Raw genomic sequence first — 13839 nt, 5'->3', positions numbered from 1 at the left:
GCACAAACATTATAAAACTCTCCTAAATTACAAATACAGTAGAGTCTCACTTATCCAACATAAACGGGCCGACAGAACGTTGGATAAGTGAATATGTTGGATAATAAGGAGGGGTTAAGGAAAAGCCTATTAAACATCAAATTAGGTTATGATTTTACAAATTAAGCACCAAAACATGTCATACAACAAATTTGACAGAAAAAGTAGTTCATTACACATTAATGCTATGTAGTAATTACTGTATTTACGAATTTAGCACCAAAATATCACGATGTATTGAAAACATTGACTACAAAAATGCGTTGGATAATCCAGAATGTTGGATAAGTGAGACTCTACTGTACTAGGAAACGCATCCATCCACACTGGAATTAAGGCAGTTTGACACCACTTTAATTGCCATTGCTCCGTGTTGTGGAATCCTGGGAATTTGTTCCTAAAGTAAATGTCTTCCAAAATGAACCTGTGAATCTAGGGCACGAAAGGAGACGATAGGGCTAGCGTGCGAGAGTGACAGGAACTCTTCACCAATCACACGCTGTCAATCTAGGAGGCGGGATTTTCAGGATAAGTCGGCCATCTTGCTATAGTCAAAGCGGTGGGAGTGTTTCTGCCTCCCGGCTTTGCTTTTCAAGAGCTGGAGGCGCTCTAAACGGAGAGATAGGGCGTGACTCCTCCCCCTTAAAGGCGGAGTCTGCCTGAGAGTGACAGGAAAGACCCACCAATCGGAGGCTGCCGAAATCTCAAGGGGTGGGGGGAAACAAACCAACCGCCATTAGGCTATAGCCAGAGCGCGCGGGCGTTTTGATTCCGGGCTCCGCTTTTCATTGGCTGAAGGCGCGCTCGAGACTCAGGTGGGAGTTAGGGGTGAGGGGGCTTCGGGGGGAGACGCAAAATGGCGCCGAGGCGGGAAGCACGGAAATGCTGTTTGCTTTTGAGAGCTCCGATTAAGGGGGTTCTGGTTTTATAGAATGGGGAAAATTTACACTCCGTACGCCAGGCGTGGGCAAACTTGGGCCCGCTAGGTGTTTGGGGCTTCAACTCCCACAGTGCCCAACAGTCTCAGGCCCCTTCCTTTTCCCCCTCAGCCTTGATAGTCAAGCAGTGCTTCTTGTAAGTCAGAGCACTGTCCAGAGCAGGCATGGGCAAACTTAAGTCCTCCAGGTGTTTGGACTTCAACTCCCACCGTTCCTAATAGCCTGTTAAGAATTGTGAAAAGTTCAAACATCTGGAGGGCTTAAGTTTGCCCATGCCTGGTCCAGAGTGGTAAAAGGTAAAGGTTTCCCCTGATGTTAAGTCCAGTCGTGTCCGATTACCTTCCCGCCGGAGCGGTACCTACTGATCTACTCACATTGGCACATTTTCGAACTGCTAGGTTGGCAGGCGCTGGAGCTAACAGCGGCCGCTCACGCCACTCCCGGGGTTTGAACCTGGGACCTTTCGGTCTCCAGCTCAGTGCTTTAACGCACTTCGCCACCGGGGTTCCGGTCCAGAGTGACTCCTCAGTATTTTGTTGTGCTGCAATGCTCCAGGTAATCGGCCAAGCTCAAAATGCTTATCTGTTGTTAAGATGAAAAGCATACATCTGCATTTTGGATGGATTAGGAATCAGCTGGGTTTCCCTGTAATAGGCAGTAAGAGCACCTAAAGCTTCTGAGAGCTTCTGTTGAACCATTTCAAAGTTCCCTGGTTGAGAAGTGATGGCATGATCATCAGCATTGATAAAACTCTCTGTCCCTTCTGAAAGTGGCTGGTCATTAACCACTGATCATCAGTGGTAGAATTACATTAAAGTTGTTTTTATCTGTCTGAAAGCCCTTTCAGAAAGGCCCTATAACCCAGGGTATGATCCCAGGTTTTCTGCATTAAACTGGATTATATGAGTCCACACTCCCAGATAATCTGGCATAAACAGAAAACCTGGGATCAGATCCTGGGATATAGGGCCTGTCTGGAAGGGCCCTTAGGGCCCTTCTAAGATGTCTTATAAAATCCAAATTACCTGCTTTGAGCTGGATATATGGCAGTGTAAACTCATGTAATCCAGTTCAAAGCAGATAATACGGATTATCTGATTTGATAATCTGGATTATATGGCAGTGTAAAAGGGGTCTTAATAATATTTATATCCTGGTTTTTCTCAAATGAGACTCAAAGCAGCTAAACATAAAATACACAATGTGTAAATTGAAACATCGAGTATGTAAACATTAAAATAGAGTTAAACATAGGAGTTGTTAAAAAGATATAGTATAAACAATTTTTTTAAAACCTGTAGAACAAACAACATAAATTAGGTTTTAATGACTATTTCAATTTTAATATCATGTCAGTGCAAACATAGTATAGTATGAGGAATAGAATTAGGCCTTTTTAATAGCAACTCTCAAGCAACCAGAAACTATGTTTTATCCCGTATCTTTCAATCCCCATTAGTTTAGTTTTTTTTTCATTTATCAAAGTGCTGGTGCCTTGCCTTTAATGATGATCATTCCAGGATAGTTTACAACACAGCTGATAACAAAGGAGTAGTAAAGTACACAGGCAATTAGGAAACAGACCATGTAATTGCCAGATTTATATACTGTTTATCAAATGAACCTCCCAAAGTATTTTCCATAAAAGGCTTTTACGCAAGAATCTATTGTCACACAAATGCCTGTTATAGGGGAATTTTATTAGGTTTAAACAGTAGCCAAATAGCACGGCTGAGTAGTAAAAGGAGGTTGGCTGGGCTAATGAAAGTGTACATAAGGGGGAAGCATTAGAGCTGGAATTAATTTTCGTGATGTGTTAGCTAGTTACTGTATGGCGTTAATTTGAACCTGAATTTGCTTTGTGTACCAGAACTAAACATGAGAATTGTGTTGTTGTTATTAGCTCTCACGCCTATCAGATGCCTTGCTCACGTCTTGCAAACTCAGATCTGTAACTTCCTGGATTGGATCATCAATAGGAGTATAGAATTTAAAAGATCACAAACATGAATGCCATTACAAATTGAGTGTTCTGGGGACCATTTTGAGTTTTGATGGTCCCAAACATTTTGATTTCTTTTTCTTTAAACAGGGAGATAAACCTCTAAAATCTAGTTGATTGTGTCCCCTTCTACACAGGTTATCTGCTTTGAACTGGATTATATGAGTCTCCACTGCCATATAATCTGAGATAAACTGATAATCTGGGACCAAATCCTAGAATATAAGGACTGTAGAAAGGGCCAGTAGTACTTCTTCCTGGAAATATGATGCACAGAAGTTTTGAAAGCGGAAACTTCTAAAATTGACCAATTTGCCAGTGTTACCCCAAGGACATACAATAGTTGTTACTAGGACTAAGCCATGAGAATCGTCTAAAGAATTACCGGAAGCTCATTTTGATATTTGAAAACTTTCAATAAACTAGAAACTATGAGTTCTTAACATAAGTTGATATATGCTGTAGTGTAGTAACCTATCATTAAAGATATTTCCAAGAATCTCTTGTGAGTGCCTTTGACTGCTATCAAGGTTCTGCCAGCATCGCATAAAGTTACAACTAAAGAAAATGTGGGCAAACATTCAGATAGGAAAAACCTCTCTGGAACTCCACCCCTTCAGTTTACCATTTTTTTTTCAGGCAGCCTCCACTTCCAGCGTAAACTTCTTTTCGTTATCAGCTTCTTCCCAGGCTAGGGCCAAACTATCAGTCTCTTTCCCATGCTTGGCTTCCAGATGTTTTGCATTCTTCAACCTGGGTTAAACTCATGGCATGGAAGTGCTCTGTTGTCTCAATGTGGTGGACTCCGCTTTGGAGGTTTTTAAGCAGAGCCTGGATGGCCATCTGCTTGGAATGCTTTGACTGTGTTTTCCTGAATGGTAGAGTGCAGTTGGACTTGATGGCCCTTGTGTTCTCTCTGATATGTCCAAAGTATGGCAGTTTCAGGTTAGCGGTCTCGACTTCTATAACACTTCCATCCTGACCATAGCACTCTCTTCCAGCGTCACGTCTCAGATATCAGTTCATTGATATTTTTTTCTTGTCACAGCTAATCCACCTTTCACAACTATATTTAGAAATAGGGAGTTATCCTAATTTCTGCCTGCTGGGCTTCCTTAACATTCAGGATGCAGTTCTGACAGTTAATTTTGTCTCAGTTACTGGTTGAACTTTATTGTTTCATGTCTGGTTCTACTCCACTAATGAATTTATTCTTGAAAATAACAGTGTGACTCAATTTCGTTTTGCTCAGTAACAATTTATCAAAGATTCATAGAATGTTATTCTGAACTTTCACTTTGAATGCTGCAGGTTTCAGGAAACAGAAGGCTTGCATGATCTGAAACTATTATCATTGTTTATTTATACCCCGCTTTTTCTCTCCACAAAGGATGTGGAAAAGAGTGTTCTCAATGTTTACTTTCATAAGTCCCATAGCTGTATATGATACATATTTTTACAAATGTATAGTAGTTTATCTCACTTGAAATTCACAACTGACAAATCTGATGCTATTAAGGACTTGTGTCAAGGTCTTTTGCATTGCATAATTTTGACAATGCCTTTGACTTATATATTGGACAAGCCTCTTAAAACGGGGTTTATTTTGCAACAATACTTTGCAATATAGTTTGCTTTCAAAGGCTCTTAATAGTGTAGACAGAGGCAATCACAGTGTCATTGATAGTCCTTTTACTACTGCTGAATTTAGACAATTTGCGGCAATATGGATTGGATGCACTTACGACTGTTTATAAAAGTTTGTTTCACTGTGGAAAGTATAATAATATTCTGTAAAAGTTTAAAAATATGAATATAGGAAATTCATAGTTCAAATTTACAATTTAATATTTTCTCATTTTTGTAGCCCTTATGGAAACGAATTCTGTAAGTAGAAGATATGAAACAAGGCGAAGCACCAAAGCAGAAAAACCAATAGCCAGATCTCGGGTTGACTGGCGGCGGACTAAGAGAAGTTCCATATTGCTTTATAGCAAAGAAGAGGATGAAAGTGCTGTATCATCAGAAATTGAAACTAGTTCAGAAGATTATGTGGAAGGCATAGAAAATAATGGATCCATTCTTAACGAAAGTAAAGATAAAACTGCGGGTGAAAAAGAAAACAATGGATCTTTTCATAGCAAGAGTAATGATGAAGCTGTAAAAGAAAAGGATGAATCCATTCTGAACCAGAGTAAAGATGAAGCTTTGAATGAAGAAGAGGACAATGAATCCACTCCTAACAAGAATAAAAGTGGTACCATGGATGGTGCAGGTAGCCCTCAAGGTGGTGACACAGACATAGAAGAAGCAGAAGATACCGTCAACGTAAAGAGTAAAAGAGTTCGGACATCTATCATGTATGACAGTGACGACAGTGACGACAGTGGTATTGTTAGGAAGGTTTTTGCTAAACGCAAATGCATTCTGGATGAGGAAGACCTGCCTGTTGACGAGGAGCAACACATGTTGCCTGCAGAAGAAATAGCTAACAGAAAACAAAACAGACTAATGAAACTTCAGGAACTGTGCCAACAACGATCTACTCGAACTTTTAGCAACAGTGACTGTCATAAGGTATAACTTTGAATTTGTTTGCATATCAACGCCATTACAATTGAAAAATTTTGGAAGTTTGTTGGAAAGTATGAAAATTTAAAAATTGGAACATGATGCACTACTTCTTGTAACTTACATACTGAATCTGTTCTCCAACCAGGGATTGATTTTGAATTGGCTCATGGGTCGTTGTGACAACTTTATTGAAGACAGGCTTGTGACTACGGTAGTCCAAATTTGACTTCCCGGTTTATGATATACTTTCTTATTTTTGAAATCACACTTTTACCTGAGACTATGATTTTAATCTGTTGGTGAAAGCGGGTATGTGTGTCATGGGTGTGGTTTGAGTGTCATGACTGTCCACAACATGCTTTCTAGTACACACAGTAATATAAATACCAATTAATTTCTACAAACTGTTGAAAGAAGATTCTTTACTTTTCACTTTTACTAGGTTGATGAAGATGATACGACAATGCTCTATGGGTCTCACCATTCATCCCTCTCAGAAGCTGAACTCGGCAACACATCAGATGATGACAGTATGAAAGATTTCATTGTGGAGGAAGAGGAGGGTGACAGGTTAGAACAGGAAAACTCTGGGGATGAAAGTCAGCCGCGAAGGGGAGAGCAACGCTCCCTGTTGGAAAAGCATATTCCAGACTGTAAGTTTGCAATCAGCTGGAAAAAGCAACAAATACCATATTTCTGACATCATACTTCTGTTATATCCACAAAGGAAATTATATATGACTTCTGTAAATCCACTGTGTGATCACAATTGTTATCGTAATTGTGTGTGTTTTAGGTTATATCTGACTTATGGCAACTTGAAGGCAAACCTATCGTAGTTTTCTTTACAAGATTTTTTCAGAGGGGATTCGCTTCATTTAGCCTGCCATATATTGTCATGCAGTTTTAACACATTAAATGGTCAGTGTAGTTCAATGCAGTTAAACAGCATTATATGAGTCTACTAGACTGATTGTATAATGCAGTTTAAACTACATTATGTGGTAGTGCAGATGAGACAAGAGACTGAAAGACAGTGACTTGCCCAAAGCCATTTCTATGGCCGAACGAGGATTTCAAGCCTCATTTCCAGATTCATAGTCCAGTGCTCAAACCATTGCATCACAATGGCTCCTATGATATCCATATTGGGATTATTAAACAAATAATTGTTTACCCTTTTTTAACAGTGATTCGTGTTGAGCACTTTGTCCATTTCCAGAGAGTTGTAAAGTCTTTTCTGATCAATGCATTTGATGCTACCTTTTTGAGTTCATTATACAGTAAGCAAACTATTTTTATTAAGAATTTTTTTCCATTTTCTTACAACGTTTGTGACATTTTTGTTTTTAAATAAGTATGTAAGATAAACAAGGTTGTTACAATCCAATAGAGCGAGAAAGGGAGAAGAAATATGCAAAAGAGATGCTGAACTCACTTCATTACTTGGATGACCATTTTATTCAACCTCGCCTTGAAAATTTACTTTGTAGAAGTCGCTGGAAAGAACGCTACAAGGTACTAAGATTTTTTTTCTTGGTGCTCTTATTTCATATGCTAGTTTGAATGGCCCTATAATTTAGTTATGTACAAAAATTATAATAAATAAATTAAAATGTAAAAAGTACAAATGATGGTAGCGCTAATGAAGAAATTCTTCAGATGAAAAATTAGCATTCCATTAAAATGCCTATAATTCCAGTTTATGCTTGCCCTTTCATAAATAGCTATGTCTTCATTAGTCATCAAAAAGGTTGACATTGATAGAGCCGGAATAATTTTACTCAGAAGTGTTTTCAAGAGTTGCGGAACCATAACAAAGCAGGTTTTTAGGTCTGTTCCTGGGGTTATGTGGGGCACTGATTTAGAAAGTTACATTGGACCAACCATCAGCTCTAGTTTCTTAGACATGGTTATCATTATTCTTTGTAGCCGAACAGATGTCGACTGGCAGATGCCATATGTTCTGTATCTCAAAAACTAGAGCTGCTAACAGAAAACTTTTATTTATTTGTTTATTTATTTCTATCCCGCTTTTCTCCTGAGTTGGGACTCAAAGCAGTGAACAACTTGTAAAAAATTGAAAAGCATAGCATACAATAAAAATGAACAGCACCATCATAATCATATCTAATAAAAGGAATAAATTATAAAAAAACCAAACATCAACGTAATTGACAACTAGCACAAACATAGTTAAACAACAATAGATTAAAACCCCATCTAAAATCGATTCATTTAGGCCATAGTCATTAGTGCAATTTTTGAAAGCAAGTCAATTATACCCAGAAACAGGTCTAACATTTGAGGCACCGAAATGTGTGTTGACTACTGTAATTGTTTGGTCTTTTATTGTACCATTCTATACTCCTGAAGGTGGGAGAACATGCATTGGCCTCCCAAATTGACTTGAGTTTATGGATCATCATAGGTGGGACTTTTAAATTGATGGAAAGATTGACAAACCCTTCTATGGATCAACTGAGTTTAGGTCAACTCCATATGTGTAAAGGCATTCCTCCACTGTATTGTCGAAGGCTTCCATTTTTCAACTACTCGCTTTTTGATGTTCTACTATTTAACAGACCTAAATTATAGCTATGCTCCGCTTTTTCAGTCCTTGTTTTTCTTTTTCAACCACTGCTGTTCCTCTTTAGCCATTCTGCTGGATTTTGTTTCCCCCTCTCAGTAAACTTAGTGCCAGTAGGTGTTTAGTCATGCATTTGCAGGTTAAAGACCCCTGGCTTCCATTTTTAGGCCAACTCTATTTCCAGTTACTGACAGGGGTCAATTCCTAATTCAATGACTTACATTTCAAGATGTCAAGCTCATTTTAGTCAAGGGCCACTTCAGCCTTAATGGTTGCCTTTGAAAGGCTGCTTAATTTGTGGCTTGTGCTCGTTAGTTTTTACCCAGTTTGGATCTCCAGATGTTGTTGAATGAGAATGCCCATCATGTTTTATTATCTGCCGTATGGATTGGGAATAATAGGAATTGCATCCCATCAGCACTTACGGCTCTGAGGTTGAGGGAAAGTGAAAGGACATTTTAAGGTCAGATATTGTATCCACAAGCTTTGTATCTGACTCCAGCCCCCACTGTCCTGACTAAATACCATAGCCTTCTGTATGTTACTGTATCATAACTCCCATCAGCTCTAGTCATGATGTCTAATGATGAGGAATACAGGAATTGTAGTCCAGCATCCGGAGTGCCACATAAAATGACATGGTGGGCTGGATTTGTTCCACAGGCCTGGAGTTTGACACATGTGTCCTAATCCATCAAATAAATAGAGACTTCCTGGATCACATTAAAAAGATGGTCATGCGCCTCGCATTTCCTTCACTGATGGCAGCAGTTCTATACTTGCCCTCTTTTTCCCATGTGGACTTGTCTCTGACATGAAAAAGAAGAAAGATATGGATATGTGCAGGAACTCCCATCTATACATACCCATGCCATGTGTACATACTGCCCCATATTATGCTCTCAACTGATGAATGTTAACCATTTTCAAAAGCAAGTCTTCTATCCCTATCTGGGCAGTAGGGGCTTTACTTAGCATATATAGGTTGTACAGGAGAGTAAGATTCGTAGTTGCTCAGATATTCCTTGGAATAATTGTGCAGTACCTATGAGTTCTTAAACTATCAATGAAGAACCAATAGAATATCCAGTCAACAAACCTTTAAATTGTGTCTATCATATTGTGTTTTCTGGGTGGGGAGTGGGATAATAATTATAAATAGATTTTTATAACAGCAAAAAGCAAAGCAAAGATGGTAAGGACTAAAACTGCCATGTTCCTTTCATCATTGACTAAGTATGTAGGGGAGATGTAATTCAACAGTAAGTGAAAATACATTATGGAAATAAGTAAAAGTGACTAAAGTCATTTGCATCTGAATTAGTACTTCTAAGAACTCAGTAGCTAAATCAGTGGAACAAGAGACAAACAGAATCCCAACCCAATATTATTTTCCAGGAACGCGTGGATAGTTATCCTAATGTCTTCATAAATATGGGGAGAGTGGTGAAACGATCTTGTCAAGCCTGTGAACTGCAGAGGTACTGCAAATATACAGTAATTCTGTCAGGAAAATTGTACAATAATGAAACATTGGAATTAGATGACTTCATGTCACAGGATAAACAGGTAAATCGTGTTTGTAAGTCCCAAAGCTGCAGAGAACTATAAAACTAGAGTACTTTGCTTCTTGTTGGTAGTTCTGATAGTTTCTTTTGAGCCTTGTTCATTTAATAAATACTGTTTAAGTCATAGATTTTTCGAATGTTTAAAAAAATGTGTGCATGTATCAATGACTGCATACAAATATTTTACAATTCATCAGACAGCTGAGCATAAGCAGGTATGGTTTCATAGAAATTGAATAGATAATCTTTCTAAACTTATCACAGAACATACAACACATTGATAGCTCTCAATAAATCTATCTAATCCTGTTAATGAACAAGCTGGTCATAATTATGATGTCCTCAAATCTTTATTAGATGAATTACAAATTGCACATAGCCAGAATAACACATATCTATACAATAGCGAACATATGGGTTTACCACAGTAAACCAAATAGATACGCTCCAGGTTATTGCTGCTTTAGCAGAAAAGTTGGTACCAGAGACAAAGAAAACATTGAAGAATGGGATGGGTTATTACTTCACAAAAAAGAAGAGCAGTTTAACAATGTTTCAGAAAACTTTTTTTATTTAACACATGAGAAATGAAGCTACCTGGTCAGGTAGACCTAATTAAGTAAAAACAGCTTGAGCCTTTAGACTCAAAGCCGTCTAAAATACATCCACATAAATATCTTGCCTATTCTATTTTTTTTTAAAAAAGTGATCTGTGGCTAAGCGGTTATATGTACCTCTGGAAGAATCTGTCCTTAAGATCCTAATGAGCTGAATTCCAAAGTTTGCAGTGCTAGAGCTCACCTTAATCAAAACAGTGGGCCTTTTAAAATATGTATAGGTAATCTCTCATTTGTCTATTTCTTAATAGAGGTGCTGGCTTTAGTTTAGACTTGTAAAAATAAGTAACTTAAACATGGGAGCTAAATGGGTGCACTCTGGAGACTGATGGTTTAGTAATGTGAGAATTGTATATCTGAAAACAACCTTTCGTCAAACTCCAATTGTGTGCTAACATCTGTGGTGCATATGTGCAATATTAAGTAGGTTGGTATGTCTGTGGGGCTCCTAATTTTGAATTCCCCAGTTTTCAAAAGTGAAGTGACTCTTTAGATTTACACTAGTGTGACTGTTCTACTGTATAAACCAAGATTTGTCATGTTTATTTTCAATAACTAGGTTTTTAAAAATTCAGCCAGTGCTGAACAGGATATGCTTTATGACTTCAGGTATTACATGGATGCATACAAAAAAAATCTAATCCTTTTAATTTATAATTCAAAACCTTCCATCAGCCCCAGTGCCACCAGCTTTTCAGCTGATTAAAGCAGGTGATCACTCAGTGGCATTCTCAATTGTGAGTTATGGCATAGCAAGAAAGAAAGCAATGAATCAATTGGCACTAATATTACCTTGCAGTAATGGGAAGATTTGGAGCTGCTATCATGTGGATACTGATTAAAAACCCTTGTTGATGTGGAATTGTATTATTACATATCAGATTCGTAACCAATAAGATAATTACCTTTCTTATTGTCCAAAATGTGCCCACTGAAACAGCTTACCTTTTGATATAGACATTGAAGATTGGAACAACATGTGCAGACCGTACCCATGTTTACCACAATTTGAAGCATTTTAAATACAAGTTATATCAGAATTGCTGTTGGGTTGTAAAAAACGATGGCATTCGGGATGAATCAGTCAAAGATTCTGTGGAGAGAATTTTCAAGCAGCTGGACGAAGATAACTGGATTCATGAGGTATAGTAGAAATGACTAATGAATTCTGTTCCTTTGAAAATCGATGTAATTAATAATCTGGGCACAGAGAGGATTTTGTGAATATAAGCAGAGTGCATTCAAACATAGAGGGTGAACAATGAGTGTGTGTATGTGCAGATTTAATAGTCCATAAAGTATAGTTCTGGGAAAAGTTAACCGCAACATACTTCTTGCTTAGAAAGAGGTCTGATTTAGAGATTTGTTTTAATGATTAACAGAGTTGTGTTTTAAGAAACAAGACCAGAAAGAGCTGGGTTCTTTCCTGTTATTTGAAAATAAGTTCCATTTAAATTAATGAGGTTTGCAACAAATGTAGATTAAGCTTCTTTCCAGTACATTTACAATGCCCTTTCGTTGATAGGGCAGTAAAATAAATAATAATAATAATAATAATAACAACAACAACAACTACAACAGCCACAGGAACGACAGAGAGATAAAGAAGTAACACCCAGGAAAACATATATTTTATTAGTTATGTGCTGAAGGAGCAAAAGCAACAGAATGCCATACTTCAATAGAACAAAGCTAAGCAAAAGAGAGGAACGAGATCTGTGCCATGGTTTCATGCAATGCCTTTTTTTAATTAGCACATGACTAATAAAATATATGTTTTCCTGGGTGTTACTTCTTTACCAAAAATGTTGGTAATTGAGGCAGAAAAATTATGGGAAGAAGCATCTAGGGTTCATATTTTGTTTCAATCAGACTCTACTTTTCTTATGATTAACCTAGCTTCTGTCTATGAAACTTACCCTTTCTGTGCCTCTTATAAAAGTGCAAGGTGTTCACTAATAAAGTCAGTAGGTATGGATAGTACCCTTGATAGAACTTTGTCAACAAATGAAAATAAAAAGCTTCACTTGAATTCAGGTCTGCTAAAATGATGTGGTTTTGTTTTTTGTTTGAAGCAACACAGAAAGCTCCTAGACTATATGGACAGAGCAGATTCCTTCCAGGATGAGAAAATAGACTGAGACCACCAAGATTCATCCTTTGAAGAAGGAAATGACTGGAAGTGTTTGAAGATCATCCTGCCTTCCAGCTTCTTTTCTTTTTATTCCAGGGCCTTGTAATATACTTGCTTGCTATTACAGATACTACATACTGTTTATTTCTTTTCATACTTCATATTACCAGAGTCATTATGTAAAGAATTATTACAATGAAAGTCATCTTTTCTCTATTCTTGAATACCACACAGCTCAACTTAATAGTCTAAATAAAAGTAGTATTTATATATTCAGGAAGAGAATTTTTCAATACTGAGACACTTCCGTGTAATATGTAATGCATACAAAATGCTTGCCTTTGGTTCTTTTGGGGAAAATGAAATATCTATACAATGAGGAGTCCACAGACTATAGAACAAATGCTTATTTTACCAGTACAATACCTAAAAGCTTCTATAAATGTCAAGCCTTTTTTTCCCCAGCATACACATCAGTAACAAATGTTCTGTTTAAAACCCGCAGGCTACCCCTGTTTATGCATCCTAGAAGCCTAGAATTCATGGACTTACATTTAGCTGGCACAATTGACTGAAATGTGAGAAATCTCCTAACATTGCAGCTTGCACTAAAGTATCCCTTCAGACTGAGTGCAGCACTAAATTATGTTAAAACAAATCATATTTCTTGGATCCTTTCAATTTGGATGACTGGAAAGAAAAAAAGCATTACAGGACTTTGTGATTTGTACAGAATCTGCTGATAGCTTCCATTTTGGACTATTTCTCAAGGATTTTTGTGGTTGCCCACTGTATCAATCTGAAACAGGTTTCAGTAACGGATTTATTATTGAGACTGCTGACAAATGAAACTCGTCATAAAACACTGCAGTATGGGGTGCTCACATTTAGGGTCTAGCTGGCAAGTCCCATATCCTCTCCACCAGATACTCAATTCTGTTGTATTTTCCCACTTTGTTTTTCTGAACCCGACATTTGACAGTTTGATACTGTTCTATTTCCACTCAGCCCTCAATGGGAATTTTTGGCTACCTGTTAAATAACTAAATAAATAACTAAATTTCTTCTCCATTCATTTCCGTTCATGTTTTGCTTGCCAGAGCCTATAAATACAATCCCTGACATCTTTGGGTAAAACTTGAAGATTTCTGCCAGAATCCATAGACATTAACTACCAGTTGCTGAGACCAACGTGAATCAGCTATGACCCAATAATGTTGTGCTGCAACTCTTTCATAATTGTCCACACTGGCTATAACACCAGAATTGCAACTGAGCAAAATCTATAGGAGAACAACTCTTCATCCCTGGATTAAAAAATTGCTAAAGTAGACTGAAGGAGAAAGCGGGTATTCGAATATATAATGCTTTTATTTG

General features: G+C 37.7%; 1 protein-coding gene across 3 annotated transcripts; it reads left to right on the top strand.

Annotated features, from left to right (window-relative positions):
• The first annotated feature begins 696 nt into the window (after nt 1-696).
• ccdc82 (coiled-coil domain containing 82) lies at nt 697-13523 on the top strand. 3 transcript variants are annotated; one of them, XM_016992677.2, is made up of 9 exons: nt 697-854; nt 4847-5556; nt 5699-5764; nt 5996-6206; nt 6744-6836; nt 6947-7071; nt 9542-9712; nt 11286-11471; nt 12404-13523. In XM_016992677.2, the coding sequence occupies exons 2-9, from the start codon at nt 4852-4854 to the stop codon at nt 12467-12469; spliced, it is 1623 nt and encodes a 540-aa protein (XP_016848166.1). In that variant the 5' UTR covers nt 697-854; nt 4847-4851; the 3' UTR covers nt 12470-13523. The 3 variants fall into 3 exon arrangements, with proteins under 3 accessions (XP_016848166.1, XP_016848168.1, XP_016848167.1); XM_016992678.2 differs by lacking the exon at nt 697-854 and adding an exon at nt 894-1532; XM_016992679.2 differs by lacking the exon at nt 5699-5764.
• Nucleotides 13524-13839: the final 316 nt, after the last annotated feature.

The sequence above is a fragment of the Anolis carolinensis genome, chromosome 3 (genome assembly GCF_035594765.1).
Source record: "Anolis carolinensis isolate JA03-04 chromosome 3, rAnoCar3.1.pri, whole genome shotgun sequence".
In the NCBI taxonomy this organism is placed as follows: Eukaryota; Metazoa; Chordata; class Lepidosauria; order Squamata; family Dactyloidae; genus Anolis; species Anolis carolinensis.
This window is presented reverse-complemented; position numbering and strand designations above follow the sequence as displayed.

Excerpts from the sequence above, each read along its gene's own strand:
- ccdc82 (XM_016992677.2), top strand. The coding sequence starts at position 4,852 with ATGGAAACGAATTCTGTAAGTAGAAGATATGAAACAAGGCGAAGCACC. Across the intron at positions 5,765-5,995 it reads AAGACAGGCTTGTGACTACG|GTTGATGAAGATGATACGAC; the intron begins GTAGTCCAAATT and ends CACTTTTACTAG. Across the intron at positions 7,072-9,541 it reads GCTGGAAAGAACGCTACAAG|GAACGCGTGGATAGTTATCC; the intron begins GTACTAAGATTT and ends ATTATTTTCCAG.